The 19,762-nt window shown below is 38.3% G+C and overlaps 1 protein-coding gene across 1 annotated transcript in view; it reads right to left on the bottom strand.

Annotated features, from left to right (window-relative positions):
* CCDC7 (coiled-coil domain containing 7) overlaps nucleotides 1-19,762 on the bottom strand; it is a 127,856-nt gene that overhangs the window by 32,252 nt on the left and 75,842 nt on the right. Inside the window, exons 10-11 of the mRNA XM_016196308.2 lie at nucleotides 3,528-3,558; nucleotides 3,003-3,092 (exon numbers count right to left, since the gene is read on the bottom strand). Of these exons, the coding sequence (XP_016051794.2) occupies nucleotides 3,003-3,092; nucleotides 3,528-3,558 (121 nt within the window). The remainder of the gene's footprint in view (nucleotides 1-3,002; nucleotides 3,093-3,527; nucleotides 3,559-19,762) is intronic.

Below are 19,762 nucleotides of genomic sequence, written 5' to 3'. Positions count from 1 at the left end.
TTGGGTCCATCTTGTTCTGGATTCTCTGTATTTCTTGGACATGTGTGTCTTTTCTTTTTCCTTCAGCAGGTTAGGGAAGATTTCCATAATTATTTTTTTCAAGTAGGTTTTCAATTCCTTGCTCTTTCTCTTCTCCTTCTGGCACCCCCACAATGTAAGTGTTAGTACATTCGAAGTTGTCCTAGAAGTTCCTTAAACTATCCTCATTTTGGATTTTTTTTCTGTTCTTACTTGGTGTTCTCTGCTTCAGGTACTCTACTATTGATTCCCTGTAATGTAGTCTTCATTTCAATTATTGCAGTCTTCATTTCTGACTGGTTCATTTATATATTTTATATCTCATATTTTATGGTTTCTATCTCTTTGTTGAGGTCCTCAGTAAGTTCCCTGAGCATCTTTATAACCAGAGTTTTGCACTCTGCCTCTGGTAGATTGCTTGTCTCCATTTTGTTTAGTTCTTTTTCTGGAGTTTTGTTCTCTGTGTTTTTCCCCATTTGGGACATGTTTCTTGATCAAGTCATTTTGGCTGCATCTCTGTGTTTGTTTCTATGTATTAGGTAAAGCTGCTACATCTCCTGGTATTGGTAGAATGGCCTAATGTAGGTGTTCTGTAGGGCCCAGTGGCACAGTCTCCCCATTCACCTTATCTGGGCACTCCAGTTGTATACCCTCCATCCTGTATGGGCTGTGTGAACCCTCCTGTTGTAGTTAAGCCTTGATTGTTGATGGCACATCAATGGGAGGGATCTATCCCCAGTCCAACTGGCTGCAAGGACTGGCCACAACTACCATTGAGAATCTGCTGTTCAGGGGCTGACCCCACAGAGTAGAAATGACTTCAGCAAGGCTCTGGAGCCCACTAAATCTGTCCCTTAAGTGTGTCACTTATGGAAGTAATCGAGTGGTGCTTTGTTGAAGTCTGAAGCTCTCTACAAGGTGTGATGGCTTTGGGGCCTCCAGGGAGATGCAGGCAAGGTCAGCTACCACCTGTGCCCTATCCAGGGCGACCAGGCATGAGCTAAAAAGTGATCTGCATATGGTTGCTACCTCTGCTAGGCTTGTAGCAACAAAATGCCAACCTGAAAACCGAGGCCAGCTGCAGCTAGTGCCGAGCCTAGGACCACTTAGAAAGTAGTGAGGGCACCCAAAGGTAAAATACTACTTGAGAGAGTTTCGGAAAGTCTGCAACATGAGCCAAGACTGGCCATTTGTATGGAAAAGCAGCTTGGCTAGGACTATAAATTGGATTAGGCGGGATCTCAGGGAATCACCAGGGCAGGGCAAACAGTGTTAGCCAGCCTGCCTCCTAGCTCCGTGTGGGGAGAACTTAGCAAAAGAAATATGGTCTCTGCTAGCACTTGTCTGGGAGAATGCTGCCCCTCCAGCACTTGATGGACAATTCAGTTCCTCCCCATATATTCCTGATGCCTTTCAAGTTGCTGTCCCGGGGCTGGAGCTTGGAGTGAGTCCAATGTGTGGGCCCTAAATTTAGGAGGAACACCTGGAACTCAAGCAGTTTCTGGGCTCATTCAGGCACAATCCCCACTGGTTTTCACAGCCAGAATTTATGGAGACTTCTCTTCCCAGAACTGGAACCCTGGGTTGGGGTCCTTGGTATGGGACTGGGATGCCTTACTCCTCAGGGAGGACTTCCAAGATATCCCTCCTGATTTTAAACCGATACACGTGGGTGTAGGAATAGCCCATTCCACATCACCCCTCCTACCAGTATCTATGTGGCTTCTTCTGTATACCCTTAGTTATAAGGATTTCTGTTCAGCTAGACTTCAGGCAGTTCTGAATGATGGTTGTTCTGTAGTGTAACTGTAATTTTGATGGGGTTGTGGGAGGAGGTACATGCATGCAGCATTTACCTACACAGCCATCTTGAACAGAAACCCACTTCAAAGGTGTTTCTTTAATATGGGCCTAATGACGCATGATTAAGTGTTGCAAAATTCTTACACTTGGCCAGACTACTCAATTATTTAATATAATAATATACTACTTTATTTTTATTTTATTTTTTAATTTTCTATTCCTAGTTGGAACTATACCAAAATGGAACTATTCCTAATCGGTTGTGTTTGACAGCTCTGATCTTATATTTAACACCTGTGTAGGATCACTGCTTCTCTAACTGATTAAGTAGCAAATCTCCTAGTACCACTTCTGCTTCCTCATATAGTAAGGAAAAATTATCTGGTAACCAACATTAGTGCATTCAAGAAAGAGTATTTTCCTTCATTTTATGTTGATTTTATGTTGAAACAATACATCTTATGGTTTTAAGTAGTTAATAAAAATTTGTTTCTAATCCATTTGACTCTGTCATCTACATTTTGAAACTTATATGCTTTATAAAAATTGCAAAGAGGAAAAATTAGGAGAAAAATTTTATCCTAGATAGTTCTATTCACTCTACTTGGTATAGTGAACTGGGACACACATTATATAATTGCAAATTTAAAGTATATTTAAAAACCCTAATTTATTGGTATTTTAACAAATTAAATTTTTGGCATAGAAATGTCTTTCAGAATGTTTAAAATTTAGTCTGCTTTTCATAGCATCTTTTTTATTTTCATAGCTAGTATAATTTAAATACAGCATTGTTTTAGGTTGGTGTGGTTTTTTTTAATGTATCTTTATTGATTTCAGAGAGAGGAAAGGAGAGGGGGAGAGAGAGAGAGATAGAAACATCAATGATGAGAGAGTCATCGATCTGCCACCTCCTGCAAGCCCCTGACTGGGGATCAAGCCCACAACCCGGGCATATGCCCTGACTGGGAATCGAACCCTGATCTCCTGGATCCTAGGTTGACGCTCAACCGCTGAGCGACACCCAGCCGGGCACGTTTTAGGTTTTTAAAACACAGGTGTTACCAGTTATTAATATTGAAAATGTATAATAAAACACTTAAATATATTTTATTGCTATTTTATTATAATAAGGCTTTTTAGGTACTATATGCCATTTTCAGACACAAAATTTAACTAACCTCTGTATTCCTCAACTTTTGTAGTTCATGTTCCAGCGCCAATTTCTCCTCTGACAGCACTTGGAAATCATTTTGTATCTGTTTGTATTTCTAAAAACAAATATTATAATTTTAGTAACAATGAAAAGCAACATCTCAATATAGAGAACTTATTTGGGTACTTAATTATTAAAGTAAGAAAGTATTCATTAACTCATGAAAATAATGAACCATTGGTACTAATCTGTAAAGTGAAGTTGTAATTGAGGCAGAAAGAGGTAAAGGAACTAGAAGTGACAATGAATTTAAGTTTAGGACACTGAGAGATACTACAGTTCAATATTTCATAAGTGAAGTATTTCTGAGAGATAATAAGGTCCAGCAAAATCAAAAGAATAAACAAAGCTTTCCAGCTCAGATATGCATAGAAATCTCTTGAATAAACTAGTAAGCATTGGATCTTTAAGATTATTTATTCTGACAATTTCTAGAATTTATTAACTACAAAGGCAAAGTGCAATTTCAAACTGAGAGTGCTATACTTACAGTTTCTAACAAAGTTTTATCATTCTTAGTTCTGAAATAAATTAAAAATATATATAATATATTACAATTCTATTTATATTTTTTATGTGACAAACTTATACATATTCTTTGTAAAAAATTTTTTAAATATAACAAATAAGATTAGTGTACACTTTGACCACCATTCCAAACATTCAATGCTCTCCTTAGAGATAATATTAGATTGCTGTATACCTTTCCAGAACTTTTTCCATGAATTTATATAATACTGCATGTACCTATTAGATTCTATAATTTTTATTAGTGGGTTAGTTGTCTGTTGTATTTTTTCACATAAATGACATTGCTATATATATTGTTCTCAACTTATTTTTTTTTACTTAACACAATTTCTGAGATCTATTTATAGATAAACATAGATCTATCTCCCTTCTTTTAAATACTGCTTCTTTCTCTTTTTTTTAACTTAACAAGATTCATTATTTTTCACCCTCACCCAAGGATATGTTTATTGATTTTAGAGAGAGAGGAAAGGGGAAAGAGAGGAAAAAAACGGTATGAGAGAGATATATCAATAGGTTGCCTCTCATATGCACTCCGACCAGGAATCAAACCCTCAACCTTTTGGTGTACAGGACAATGCTCCAACCAACTGAACCACAGGCCAGGGCTCCAACAAGATTCATTTTTAATTTTTTTCTTCCTTTTTGTTAAATTTATTCAGGTGACATTGGTTAATAAGATTACATAGTTTTCAAGTGTTCATTTCTATGATACATAATCTTCTGCAGGCCATAACATCTCTATCACTACTACCCAACTCTGCAAATCTTCTTTAGGAAGATTACGTATCATGAAAAGTCAAATAATCTTCTGTCACCATATATTTTACCACTTTTACCCTTTACTACCCGCCACCACTGCATTCCCTCTGATAACCACCATACTGTTGTCTGTTTCTGTTAGCTTTTGTTGGTTTGATTTTCTTGTTTGTTCATTTGCTGCTTTCAGTTTTATATCCACATATGAGTATCTATCTGAAAAATTTGAAAAAATTTATTCACAAAGACATATGTACCCCCATTTCATTGCAGCATTACTCAGGGTGGCCAAGACATGGAAACAACCAAAGTATCCTTGAATAGATGATTGGATAAAGAAGATGTGGTATAGGTAAACACACAATACAATATGATGTATTATAGAATTATAATATTAATAATATATAATTATACAATACAGATGATTTATTACAGAATTATATACCTGAAACCTATATAATTTTATAAACCAATGTCACTCCAATAAATTCAATTTAAAAATAATTAATTAATAGTGAGAGTGAAGCCCGGCCAGGCATGGTTAAGTGGTTGGGCATAGACTTAGGATCCAGGCTATCGGGGTTTGATTCCCGGTCAGGGCACGTGCCCTGGTTGTGGGCTCGATCCCTAGCAGGGGGCATTCGGGAGGCAGCCGATCAATGACTCATCATTGGTGTTTCTATCTCTCTCTCCCTCTCCTTTCCTCTCTCTGAAATCAATAAAGATAAAAAAAATAGTGAGAGTGAAAATAAAAGAGGTGGTACATATGTACAATGGACTATACTACTCAGCCATAAGAAAAGATGAAATATTGCCATTTACAACAACCTGATGGACTTTGAGAATATCATGCTATGCCAAATGTCAGACACAACATCTGATTTCACTCATATGTGGGATAAATACCACTTCTTAAAAGATAAAAATAAAAATAAACACCACTTCTTATTCCATAGCAGGGCTTGGCAAACTCTTTCTGTAAAGAGTCAAATAGTAAATAATTTAGATTCTGCAGGCCATAACATCTCTGTCACTCCTACCCAACTCTACAAAGGCAGCTACAGATGATAGGTAAATGAGTGGGTTTTACTATATTCCAATAAAACTTTATTTTCAAAAACAAGCTGGAAGCTAGATTTGACTCACAGGCGGCAGTTTGAAGACAACTATTCCATAATAAGGATAAACTATACATTTTTTTTTTACCAATAAGTTGCTTATCTATTATAATCAGAATTTTCAAAGCTTTATTAAGATAATTAACATACCATAGAATTCACTCATTTTAAATGCACAATTCAATGGCTTTTAATACATTCACCAAGTTGATCAACTATTACTACTATCTAATTTTAGAACATTTTAATTACTCCAAAAAGAAACTCTATACCCATTTGCAGTCACAGCCCATTCCTCCTAGCGTTGCCTCAGTCCTGGCAGCCACTAATCTACCTTCTGTCTCTATAGATTTGCCTATTCTGGATATTTCATATAAATAGAATTATACAATATGTGGTCTTTTGAGGCTGGTTTCATACACTTAACATGTTTCCAAGGTTCATCCATGTTGTAGCATTTATTAGTACTTTGTTCCTTTTTATTGCCAAATAATATTCCATTCATGGATATACACATTTTATTTATCCATTCATCAGCTTATGGACATTTGGGCCACTTTTTGACTATTATAAATAATGCTATTATGAACATCCATGTACAAGTTTTTGTGTGAACATGTTTTCATTTCTCTCAGGTATAACTTAGGAATAGACTTACTGGGTCATATGTTAACTATATATTTAACATTTTGAAAAATGGAAAAACTATTTTTCATAGCAGAAGTACCACTTAAATTGCCACCAGCAGTGTATGAGGGCCCTAATTTCTGTACATCTTTTCCAACAACTGTTATTGTCTATCTTTATTATAGCTATCCTAGGGGGTGTGAAGTAATATCATTATAGTTTGGTTTGCAATTCCCTAAGGAGTAATCATGTTGAGCATCTTTTCGTGTGCTTATTGACCATTTGCATATGCTATTTGGGAAAATGTCTACACCTAGCCAGGGCTAATTTGGCCATTTTAAAGTGGTGTTATTTATCTTTTTATTATTGAGGGGTAAGAGTCCTTTGTATATTCTGGATGAAAGTCTGGTATCAGATATATGATTTGTATATACTACAAGTTGTCTTTTCATGCTCTTAATGGTATCATTTGTAGCACAAAAGTTTTTAATTTTTATAAAGTTCAATTTTTCTATTTTTTCTTTTGTTGGTTGTGCTTTTGATGTCCTATTTAAGAAATCATTACCTAAATCAAGGTCACAAAGATTTACTTCTCTGTTTCTTCTAAGAGGCTTATAGTTTTAGCTTTTAAATTTAGGTCTTTGATAATTTTGAGTTAATTTTAGTGCATGGCATGAAAAAAAGATCAAACTTCATTCTTTTGCATATGAATATCCAGTTATCCAATACCAGTTTTTAAAAATATTATTCTTTCTCAATGAATTGTCTTGGCCTCCCTGTTGAAAATAAATTGGCAATAGGTGTAAGGGTTTATTTCTGAACATTCGGTTTATACCATTCATTTATAAAGGTTTATCTTTATGCTAGTACCACATTGTCTTCATTACTATAGCTTTGTATTAAGTTTAAAATCAAATAAGTATGACTCCTCCAACTTTGTTCTTCTTAAGATTTCTTTGGTCATTCTGGGTCTCTTGTGTTTCCACATGAATTTTAGGATCAGCTTGTCAAGTCATGCAAGAAAGGGGATTTTGATAGAGATTTCACTGAATCTGTAGAACAATTTGGAGAGTTTTGCCATTTTAAAATTATTAAGTCTATGCCCTGGCTGGATGGCTCAGTTGGTTGGAGCATCATCCAATATACCAAAAGGTTGTGGGTCCACTTCCAGGTCAGGGGACATACCTAGGTTCTAAGTTTTAGTCACAGTTGGGGCACATATGGGAGGCAACCAAACAATGTTTCTCTCTCACATCAACGTGTCTCTCTCCAAATTTTTCTCTGTCTCTTAAAAATCAATAATTCCAAGATATGGCAGACTTAAGTGGAAGCTACACTAACACTCTCTCAGGGCCAAGCTGGAATTACAACTAAAATAGAAAAAAGCCATCCTGAAAAATCAGCTGAAGACTACCTGGAGAGGACTCTCATAATCAAGGACCTAAAGTAGAGACCACACAGAGACTGGTAGGAAGTAAGGAGGTACGAGAGGGCTGGCCTGGCTCCCAGAGGCAGCAGTTGAAGGTCAAGATGGATATCTCCTCTGTGGGGGGTATTCACTGAGAGCTATGAGATCTAAACCCAAAGCTGGGCTCACCAGCCCAGAGCACCAAAAATGAGAAAGGTGCCCACATAACATCTGGCTGTGAAAAACAACAGGGTTTCTGTCTGCCAAGGAGAGGTGGCTGAAATGCAGGCACCTTCTTAAAGGACTAATGCACAAAATTGTGTATGCAGCCATTCACCTTGGGCTCTGGTGGATGGAGGGTAGAGCAGACAAGAGTGGTATGAGGAAAATCCAGAGATGCTGGCTCTGGGGAAAGAGATCAGAGGGTGGCAATCTGGATTCCTGAGTTGACCCTTTGCAGAAAGGGTCAGTACTGCAGAGGACATCTTTCTCAGGCAGACCTTTACTGCCCTGGCAGGTTTTGTCTGGGGGGGGGAAGCAATTACCCCACCCTGTTGGAATACCTCTCATCCCACCCTGTGGAATTTACACTTTGTGGTCTACAGCCTGAGGCTTATTAAGAGATAAAAATCAGCCTACAGACAAAGGCAGATCACTGAGTGCTTTATGCCTTTGCCTGACCTGCCTCTGTACATGGGACTTGGAAAAACAGACCTTGGTGCACATCTTGGTCCTTTCCCAACACAGAGGGAGTCACAAGCTGTGGATCATTGAAAGTGTGAAACTCAAGGCCAGTCAAAAACTGTGTATAACTGCCGTGAACCATAGACCATTCCAAAAGAATGGGAGTCCAAGCAGATTTACCTAATACATACAAACAAACCAAAAGAGGCAGCCAAAATGAGGAGACAAAAAAAAAAAAAAAAAAAAAATGAGGCCCAAATGAAAGAAAAATAGAATTCTCCAGAAGAAGAGATAAATGAAATAAAGATAAGCAATCTATCAGATATAGAGTTCAGAATACTGATTGTAAGGATGCTCAACAGCATGAGAAAAGACATGGAAACCTTGAAGGAAATTAAGAATGACATAACAGAAATAAAGAAAACATTGGAAGGAATAAGCAGAAGATTAGGGGAAGCTGAGGATTGAATCAGTGAATTATAAGACAGGGTAGAAAAATTCAATCAGAGAAACAAAAAGAAAAAAACAATTAAAAAACAGGAGGACAGCCTAAGGGAGCTTTGGGACAACATGAAACATAACAATATGCGCATTACAGGCATCCCAGAAGGTGAAAAAAGTAAGCAAGGGATAGGGACCTATTTGAAGAAATAATGGCAGAAAATTTCTCTAAGCTGGAGAAGAAAAAAATCACACAAGTTCATAAGGCACAGAGAGTCCCAAGAAAGAAAAACCTGAAGAGGCCCACACACAGACACATGATAATTAAATGCCAAAATTTCAAGACAAAGAGAGAATCTTAAAGGAGCAACAGAAAAGCAATCTGTTACCTACAAAGGAGCTCCAATAAGGCTATCAGCTGATTTCTCGTCGAAACACTACAGGCCAGAAGGGAATGGCATGAAGTATTCAAGGTAATGGAAAGCAAGAGTCTTAAAACAAAACTATTTTATCCAGCAAGGCTATCATTCAAAATAAATGGTGAAATAAAGAGCTTCCTGGACCAAAAAAAAAAAAAAAAAAAAAAGGCTAAAGGAGTTTATCACCAACAAATGAGCACTGCAAGAAATGTTAAAAAGGCTGCTGTAATAAGAAGTGGAAACAGAGAAACACAGGCATAAAGAATAAAAATGGCAATAGATAAGTACCTATCAAAAAAAGCCTTAACTGTAAATAGATTAAATGCTCCAATCAAAAGACATAGAGTAGCTGAATGAATAAGAAGACATGACCTAAATATATGTTGTCTACAAGAGACCCACCTTAGAACAAAAGACACACACGGGATGAAAGTGAAGGGATGGAAAAAATTTTTCCATGCAAATGGAAATGGAAAACAAGCTGGAGTGGCAATACTCATATCTGAAAAAATAGACTTCAAAATGAAGACCATAACGAGAGACAAGAAAGGTCATTACACAATACTGAAGGGATCAATCCACCAAGAGGATATAACCTTGATAAACATATATGCACCCAATATAGGAGCACTTAAGTTTATAAAAAACTTCTAGATGACTTTAAGGGAGAGATGGACAGCAATGCAGTCATAGTAGGTACTTGAACACCCCACTGACTTCAATGGATAGATCTACCAGACAAAAAATCACCAAGGAAAGAGTAACCCTAAAAGATACACCAGATCAGATGGATTTAATTGACATTTAGAGAACATTTCACCCCAAAGTCCCAGAATATACATTCTTCTCAAGTGCACATGGGACATGCTCAAAGATAGACCACATGTTAGGACACAAAACAAGTCTATCTGTTCAAGAAGACTGAAATCATATCAAGCATCTATTCTCAATGAAAATAGAAATCAATAGTAAGAACACTAAAAAACATTCAAACATATTCTATATGCCTCCTTGAGCAAATTACTTCCTCTAGAGTAAATTAAAAGAAGTATGCTGTATTAATAAGGTATATATTCTTTTTTTTAATTTTATTTTTCAAATATAATTGACATCCAATAGTACTTTATATTCATTTTCAGTTGTACAGCACAGTGGTTAGACAATCACATACTCTACAAAGTGGTCCCCCCTCAATATTTTCAGTACCCACCTGGGACCATACAGAGTTATTACAGTATTATTGACTATATTCTCTATACGGTGCTCAGAGAAAACATTTTTTATTTTAAAGAAGTCTAATTTATGAATTTTCCTTTTTTTTTTTGGATCATACTTTTTGATGTCAAGTCTAAGTACCCCTTGCTTGGCCCTAGATCCCAGAGATATATATTTTTTTAATGTTCTAGTTTTAAACTTTTTACATGCAAAATCACTGTTCCTATTTGTGTAGATTTTTTTTACTTTATCTTCATTGTTGAAAATATTACAGATGTCCCCATTTTTCCCCCTTAACCCCTTCTACCCTGCACCCACTCCCCATCCCAGGCCTTCACCACACTACTGTCTGTGTCCATGGGTTATGCATATATGCATGTAAATTCTTTGGTTAATCTCTCCCCACCCACCGACCCACCCACCCACCCACATCCACTTTCACTCTGAGATTTGTCATTCTGTTCCATGCGTCTATGTCACTGAATCTATTTTGTTCATCAGTTTATTAAGATCTTTAGATACCACGTATAAGTGAGATCATGTGATATTCCTCTTTCTCTGCCTGGCTTACTTCGCTTAGCATAATATTTTCCAGGTCCATCCATACGATCCCAAAGGGTAAGAGATCCTTCTTCTTTACAGCTGCATAGTATTCCATAGTGTAAATGTACCACAACTTTTTATCCACTCATCTACTGATGGACACTTGGGCTGTTACTAGATCTTAGCTATTGTAAATTGTGCTGCTATGAACATAGGAGTGCATATATTCTTTCTGATTAGTGTTTCAGGATTCTTAGGATATATTCCTAGAAGTGGGATCACTGGGTAAAAAGACAGCTCTATTTTTTATTTTTGAAGAACCTCCGTACTGTTTTCCATAATGGCTCTACCAGTCTGCATTCCCAAACAGCAGTGTACCACGGTTCTCATTTCTTCACAACCTTGCCAGCATTTGTCATTTGTTGATTTGTTGATGGTAGCCATTCTGACAGGTGTGAAGTGATACCTCATTGTTGTTATAATTTGTATCTCTGTTATGATTAGAGACACTGAGCATTTTCTCATATGTCTCTTGGCGATCTGTATGTCCACTTTGGAGATGTGTCTATTCAGGCCCTTTGCCCATTTTTTAATTGGATTGTTTGTCTTCCTCTTATTGACTTGTATGAGTTCTTTGTACACTTTGGAAATTAGCCCATTAGATGCAACCTTGGCAAATATGTTTGCCCATACTATTGGGTTCCTTTGTATTCTGAGGCTGTTTTCTTTTACTATGCTGAAGCTTTTTAGTTTGATGTAGTCCCATTTGTTTATATTTTCCTTTCTTTATCTTGCACTAGGAGATGTATCAGTGAAAATTCCGCTACGTATGATGTCTGTAACTTTATTGCCTATGTTTTCTTCCAGGATTTTTATGGTGTCACGACTTACATTTAAGTCTTTTATCCATTTTGGATTTATTTTTGCATATGGAGTAAGTTTGCGACCTAGTTTCATTTTTTTGCGTGTAGCTGTCCAATTTTCCCTGCACCATTTATTGAAGAGACTGTCTTTACTCCATTGTATGCTCTTGCATCCCTTGTCAAATAATAACTGACCATAATTGCATGGGTCTATTTCTGGGGTCTCTGTACTGTTCCATTGATCTATATGTCTGTTGTTGTACCAATACCAAACAGTTTTGATTACAATGGCTTTGTAGTATAGTTTTATATCTGGTAAAATGATCCCCGCAAATTTGTTCTTCTTTCTCAAGATTGCTGTGGTTATTTGGGGGTTTTTTTGGTTCCATATAAATTTTCAAAATATTTGTTCTAGCTCTGTGAAATATGCTGTTGGTATTTTAATAAGAATTGCTTTGAATCTATAGATTGCTTTGGGTAATATGGACATTTTAATAATATCAATTCTTCAAATTCACAAACATGGTATATTCTTGCACTTGCTTATATCTTCCTCTATTTCTTTTTTCAGTGTCCTGTAGTTTTCCGAGTACAGGTCTTTTACATCCTTGGTTAAATTTATTCCTAGATATCTTATTTTTTTAGTTGCAATGGTAAATGGCATTGTTTTTTTAGTTTCTCTGTCTGAGAGTTCATTGTTGGTGTATAAAAATACTGTGAATTCTTGGATGTTAATTTTGAAAGCAGCTACCTTGCCAAATTCATTTATCAAATCTAGAAGTACATTGATGAATTCTTTAGGGTTTTCTATGTACAATATCATGTTTTCTGTGAATGATGACAGTTTTAATTCCTCCTTTCCAATTTGGGTACTTTTTATGTTTTCTTCATCTCTGATTGCTGTTGATAGGACATCCAATACTGTGTTGAATAAGAGTAGTGAAAGTGCACAATCTTATCTGTTCCAGTTTTTAAGGGAAATGGTTTTAGTTTTTGACATTTGAGTATAATGTTGGCTGTAGGTTTGTCGTATATGGCCTTTATTATGTTGAGGTATGATCCCTCTAGTCCCAATTGGCTGAGAGTTTTTGTCAAAAATGGGTGCTGGATTTTGTCAAATGGGTGCTGGATTTTTTCTGCATCTATTGATATGATCATATGATTTTTGTCCTTCATTTTGTTTATATGACGTATCACATTTTTGATTAGTGAATATTATACCAGCCTTGCATTCCTGGAGGAAATCCCACTTGGTTATGGTATATGATCTTTTTCATGTATTGCTGAATCCAGTTTGTTAGTATTTTGTTGAGGGTCTTAGCATCTGTGTTCATCAGTGATATTGGCCTGTAATTCTCTTTCTTTGTACTGTCTTTATGTGGTTTTGGGATTAGGATAATTCTGGCCTCATAAAAAGCTTTGGAGTCTTCCCTCCTCTTGAATTTTCTGAAATAGTTTGAGGAGAATAGGTGTTAATACATACTTACATGTTTGGTAAAATTCGCATATAAATCCATCTAGCCCTGGACTTTTATTTGCTGGGAGTTTTTTGATTACCGATTCAGTTTTCAATAGTTGTTATCGATCTATTCAGGTTCTGATTCTTCCTGATTCAGCTTTGGAAGACTGTATTTTTCTAGTAATTTGTCCATTTCATCCAGATTGTCCAGTTTGTTGGCATATAAATGCTCATAATATTTTCTTACAACCCTTTGAATTTCTATTTGGTCAGTTGTTATATTGCCTCTTTCTTTTCTGATTTTGTTTATTTGGGTCCTCTCTCTTCATTTCTGGGTGAGTCTGGCTAAAGGTGCATCAATCTTATTTACCTTTTCATGAACCAGCTCTTGGTTTCATTGATCTTTAGTATTTTTTTTCAGTCTCTATGTCATTAATTTCTGCTCTGATCTTTACTATTTCCTTTGTTCTACTTCCTCAAGGCTTTTCTTGCTCATCTCTTTCTAATTCTTTTAGTTGTTATGTTAGATGGTTTATTGGAGCTTTTTCTTGTTTCTTGAGGTATGCCTGTAGTGCTAGGAACTTTCCTCTCAGGACTGCTTTCACTGTGTCCCATAGATTTTGGGTTACTGTCTGTTCATTTTCGTTTTTCCCAGGAAGTTTCTGGTTTCTTCCTTGATCTCCTTGGTAACCAGTTCATTGTTTAATAACCTGCAACTTTGGCCTCCGTGTGTTTGAATATTTTTGAGTTTTTTTATAGTGGTTGATTTCTAGTTTCATGCCATTGTGATCTGAGGAGATGCTTGATATGATTTCAGTCTTCTTGAATTTGTAGAGATTTGTTTTGTGTACTAATATGGTGTTAATTTGAGAATGTTCCATATGCACTTGAGAAGAATGTATATTCTGCTGATTTTGGATGAAATGTTCTGCATATGTCAATTAAATCCATTAGCTCTAGTGTGTCACTGAAGGTCTCTGTTTCTTTGTTGGTCTTTTGTTTGCATGATCTATCCAGTGATGACAGTGGGGTGTTAAATTCCTCTACCATGATTGTGTTGCTGTTGATCTCACCCTTAAAGTCCACCAAAATTTTTTTTATACATTGAGGTGCTCCTATTATTGGGTGCATATGTTTACAAGGGTTATAACCTCCTGTTGGATTGATCCCGTTAGTGTTATGTAGTGATCTTCTTTGTCTCTTGTTATTTATGGTCTTTATTTTGAAGTCTATTTTGTCAGAAATAACTTTCAGTCTGTGTGAATGTTTTGTTCTGAGGTGGATCTCTTGTAGACAGCATATATATAGATCATGTTTTCTTATCCAGTTACCCTATGTCTTTTGATTGAAGCATTTAACCCACTTATATTTAAGGTAATTATTGATATGTACTTGTTTAATGCCATTTTTCCCCTTCATGCCTATGTGCCTTACTCTCTATATTTCTTCTTCTTAAAGCAGTCCTTTTAGCATTTCTTGCAATGCTGGCTTGGTGGTACTGAACTCCTTTAGCCTTCTTTTATCTGGAAAGCTCTTTATTTCACCATCTATTTTGAACGATAGCCTTGCTGGATAGAGCAGTTTTGGTTCCAGGTTCTTGCTTTTCGTCACTTTGAGAACTTCATGCCAATCCCTTCTGGCCTGAAGTGTTTCTGTTGAGAAATCCACTAAGAGCCTTATGGGTGGGTGCTCCCTTGTAGGTCACTGATTGTGTGTCTCTTGCGGCCCTCATATTTCTCTTTATCCTTGCCATTTGCCATTTTAATTATGATATATCTTGGTGTGGGTCTTTTGGGGTTCATCTTGATTAGGGCTCTCTGTGCTTCATGAATTTCTGTAGCACTTTCTTTCACCATGCTAGGGAACTTTCTTTGATTATTTCTTCAAATAGGTTCTCTATCCCTTGATCACTTTCCTACCCCTCTGGTTCCCCTATGATGCAGATGTTGTATGTTTTAAGTTGTCTCAAAGTTCCCTTAAACTGTCCTCATGCCTTTTAAGTATTCTTTTTGCTGCTCTGATTGTTTTTTTCTACCTTATCTTCAATTCTGTTATTCAGTCCTCTGCTTTACTGAGCCTGCTTTTAATTCCTTCCAGCATATTCTTGATGTCAGATACAGTATTCTTTATTTCTGCCTAGCTCTTATCCATAGTACCTATGTCTTTTTTTTATTATGCTAATATAGTTTTCACTAGGTTTTTTGTATTTCCCATTAAGTTCCTGAATGGTCCCATTAAGTGTCTTGTGGTTCTCACTAATTTCCTTGAGCATCTTATAACCATTACTCTGAACTCTGTTTCTGATAACTTGGTTATCTCCATCTCATCAAGGTCTTTTTCTGGAGATTTTTCCTTCTCTTTATTTTGGAGTTTCTTTGTTGCCCCATTTTAGCTGTCTCTTTCTTTTTGTTCTTATGTCTAAGATAGAACTACAATGACACTCAGTCTTTATGAGATGGCCTATGTAGTAAGTGTCCTGTCAGACACAGTGATAAAGTCTCCTTGAACTCCTGAGCTGAATGCTCTATTAATGTCCCTTGTGTGGGTTATGTGGACCCTCTTGTGACTGGGAGCTGATTGTTGTTGGCCCATTTGTGGGTGGGATCGACTTCCATCCCACAGAATAGAGCTTAGAAGGAGCCAGCTGGAGATGGAAGTGCAAATCTAATCCTCCCTTTGAATGGAGTTACACAAGATCTCAGACCTCAAGAGGAGAACTAGCTGTTTGCCTTCTAGCTCAGCAGTTCCTTGTCAGAAACCCTGAAGGGAAGCTCTGAGGGGGGATAGCACCAGATGCCCCAGCTCTGGGATATGTTCCCTTTCCTCTGTGTGGCTTCCTCAGCAGGGATATTCAGGCAAAGCTTGGAGGAAGAGAACAAGGCTACCTCCCTCCACTTGGGGTTTCACGTTCCCTTGGGAGGAGAAGGAGAGTGCTGCTGGCTTCCTTCTGTCTCTGCAGTGCTCTGCCAGAGGCCTTGTTGTAGTGCTCCAAGTGAGTCAAGTCCAATGTCCAAGCTCTGCTTTGCACCCCCTTCCCGCAGTGGATCTGAGATTAGCAGGGTGTTGCCAGCAGAATCTGGGGATGCTTCTCTAATCCACCCTTTGACTGAGGTGGTGAGGGTCCTTCACCTTCAAGAGGGCAGGTAGGTGCTCTCCTTGAAGCTCCACGCCAGAGCTCTGGAAGGGAGGCTCCTGGGGGAACATACCAGATTTCACAGTTCTGATTTGTGATCCCTTTACCCTGTGAGGCTGCACCTGCAGGACAGTGTAGGTGGGGCTTGGAGTAGTAGATCACAGCTGCCCACTCTGCTTGGGGTGACACTGGTTCTTGTTGGGGGTGGGAGAGAGTTTGTCATGCCCCTCTCCCCTTGCAGCTCACTGTGAGAGGCTCTAATGTAGCCTTCCAAGGGGGTGGCTCCAGATACCCCAGTTCTGACCTACAACTCCTCTCCCCTTTCAGTCTACACTCAGCTGGTGGTATGGGCAGGTTTTGGGAACACAAATCCAGGTGGCCTCTTGTTGGAAATGCTGCAGGTCCTCAGCTCTCAAGAAGGAAGCTAGTCACTTGTTTTACGTCTCATCGGCACCCCACCAGAGGTCTTGAAGGGCGGCTCCTAGTAGGTCACACCAAATTTCACAGTTCTGATTCATGACCCCTTTTCCCAGGGTGGTGTAGGTGGGGTTTGGAGTGATAGCACAAGCCTGCGCCCTCTGCTTGGGGTTGCACCAGCTCTTTTCAGTGGAGCTTGTCGCACTGCTCTATCCCTGCATCTCACTGCCAGAGGCCCTCATGAAGGCTTCTGAGGAGTGGGCCTCCAAAGTCCCAGTTCTGGTTTGCACTTTGCTCCAGCTGTGGGTCTGCATTTGGCTTGTGGTGCAGGCAGGTTTTAAATGCCAATCCAGCCTTGGGAATACAACTTTGGGCAGTCCCTTGTTGGGGGTGGCACAGGACCTTGGCAGGTTAGTTAGCAGCTGCCTTCCTAGCTTGGCGAGGCCTGGCCAAAGATCCTGAAGGGAGGCTTGCAAGTGCATGCTTCTCTCTTATTTCTCAGCTGCCTGTAGCCTGAGGCCCTTTGGGGATTGTGCCCGCCTACCCCATGGGAGGAGGGGAATATTGGCCCTTATTCCCCAGCCACTCAGTTCAAAGTTCATCTAGGCTGTCTATAGTTTCTCCAGAGGAAAAAGCACTGTCCAGGTCTCTTTTGGGTACAGCTTAGTACTTTATGCCAGACTCAAGCTCAGCAGGGTGGTGTCACTAGTATTTAGAGGACAGGGTTAGTGCACTTTCTCTAGTTAGTGCTATAAGAATAAAAGTGCTGGGCCCTGGGAGATGGTGTCTGGGGATGGTTTGGGGTGTTGGCTAGGGACTGGGACCTCAGAAGCCTGCCTTTCTGGTCTCTACTGCTATGCCACCTTGATCTTCCCCTTCTGGCTTCCGTACACCCTGAGTCTCCTTCCCTCTTCCAGAGCCCCGCGTGAGTGCCTCAGAGCAAGTCCCTCTGCAGTATCCTTTACAGAGAATACCCTGGTTCAGGCAGACTTCCTCCTCTTTCCAGTGGGCCAATTCTCCACTTATTTTTTACTGCCAAATGTTATGCAGGCTCTTCTTTCAGGCCCTGGTTTTCTGGGTTGGGGGTCCTGGTATGGGACTGAGACCTCTCTTTTCCCCCCGGGGGGCCCTCTTGCAGCCACAGTATTTCTCTGACTAAAGCTGCTGCCCCTGTATGCAGGGACAAGCCCTTTCCACACCTCTCTTCTTGCCAGTCTCAGTGTAGCTTCTGTTTTTCAATCCTTGATATATATACTCCTATTCAGGCACCTTTCTGTTGTTAATTTAGGTTAACTGTTCTAAGTTTTAGCTGTTATCTCTGGTTTGGTGCAGGGAGCAAGAGTATATTGCTTTCACCTAATCTACCACCATCTTCAACTGCTTAAGGTATACATTCTTGTTGTTATTGGTAAACCATGCTAAAATGTCCTTGAGCCCAGCCAGCATGACTCAGTGGTTGAACATTGACCTATGAACCAGAAGGTCATGGTTCAGTTCTAGGTCAGGGCACATGCACAGGTTGTGGGCCTGATCAGTGCAGGAAGCAGCTGATCAATGATTCTTTCATCATTGATGTTTCTCTCTATCTCTCCTCCTCCCTTCCTCTCTCTGAAATCAATAAAAACATGTAGTGTTTTTTTTAAATCATCGTTGAGTGTAGGCAATTCCTATTGTATTAGCATTTTAAGGTATTCATAATATTCTATCTCTGTCAAAACCTGGTATTCAAAAACTTTTACTTTTTTGTTAAACTGATGGTAGAAAATGTATTGTTGCTTGTTTTGCTTTGCATTTCCCTGATCACAAGTCAGATTGAGCATCTTCTAAAATGTTCATTGGCCTTTTTTTGTCTCTTCCTTAAATTATATATATGTATGTGTGTGTGTGTGTGTGTATACATACACACTTTGCCTGGTTTTTGAGGGTTGTTTGCCTTTTTATGGAATTATATATTCTTAGTGTCACTCCTTTGCCTTGTATATGCACAATTATTTTCTTCCAGTCCATGGCTTATCTATAAACTTTGATTCATTTTTTGAACAAAATGTTTCAAATTTTGATAGTCAAATGCATTTCCCTATATTTATAACTTTGTTTTCTTACATTTAGGTCTGTAATCAACATTAAATTTAGTTTTTTGAATGGTGTGAAGACTCTGTCATTTTTTGGCCAGATGGATGCCTTTGCCTTGCCATGCCCTAGATGACCACTGAAATTCATTCAAGACTGGATTTGCCACATTGGAGTTAATATGACTCCATTTTTGATGTAACCACCTATGATACAAATATCTGAGCTAAAGGCAATTGGAAAGGTAAAACAGCCTACTAACCTTACTTCTGACCATATGCCTTCTTAGAGAAAACATTACGATAGATTTCTTAATAGGCCTGCTTTCCCGTCAGGACTACACATGATTCTGGTGATGGGCAGTGTTCTAACCAATGTTGATAACTTCATCACCACCGCTGTACTCTAGCTTTCAGCATTCTGTTCTCAAAGGAGCTGTATGCCTTCACAAACCATCCTTTAATCTTATCTTTAATTGGAATCCCAATTTGTCCTATAATTGAAGAAATAACTTTTCAAGGTCCCCTGGGTCTATACTTACTTTTCCACTTCCCACTACTCACAGACCAATAGCTAGACCAATAGCTTGACCAGATCCTCATGAATAGATTAGCCAAAAAACAACAACAACAACAACAAATACAAAAAAAAAACCCACCTAGCATGATTGCCCTACCTTGCCACAGTATAATTCATGCATAATAACAAAATAAAAATTATTTTTTTCTATATGTTACCCTATATAAGCATGGCTTTTATCTCATTACTCTGCTCATTACTAAGTATCTCAGAAATAGACCCTACCCCTTTTTGGGAGAACCCCCTGCCCCCACCACTCTGAATCAACATAATTCTTGAGAGAGCTTATATGACCATAAGTCTTTGACTAGAGTTGATTGGTCCCAAAATAGGCACCTGTCTCCAGCTGCACTAATGATATTCTCACCAAGGACTTTTAGGCTTAAAAAATTCAAATATTATCCCTCATAGTGACTAAAGCTGAAAGATTAAACCTTAGAAATTAACAGCAGTCATGGA

The sequence above is a fragment of the Miniopterus natalensis genome, chromosome 1 (genome assembly GCF_054644295.1).
Source record: "Miniopterus natalensis isolate mMinNat1 chromosome 1, mMinNat1.hap1, whole genome shotgun sequence".
Lineage (NCBI taxonomy): Eukaryota > Metazoa > Chordata > Mammalia > Chiroptera > Miniopteridae > Miniopterus > Miniopterus natalensis.
This window is presented reverse-complemented; position numbering and strand designations above follow the sequence as displayed.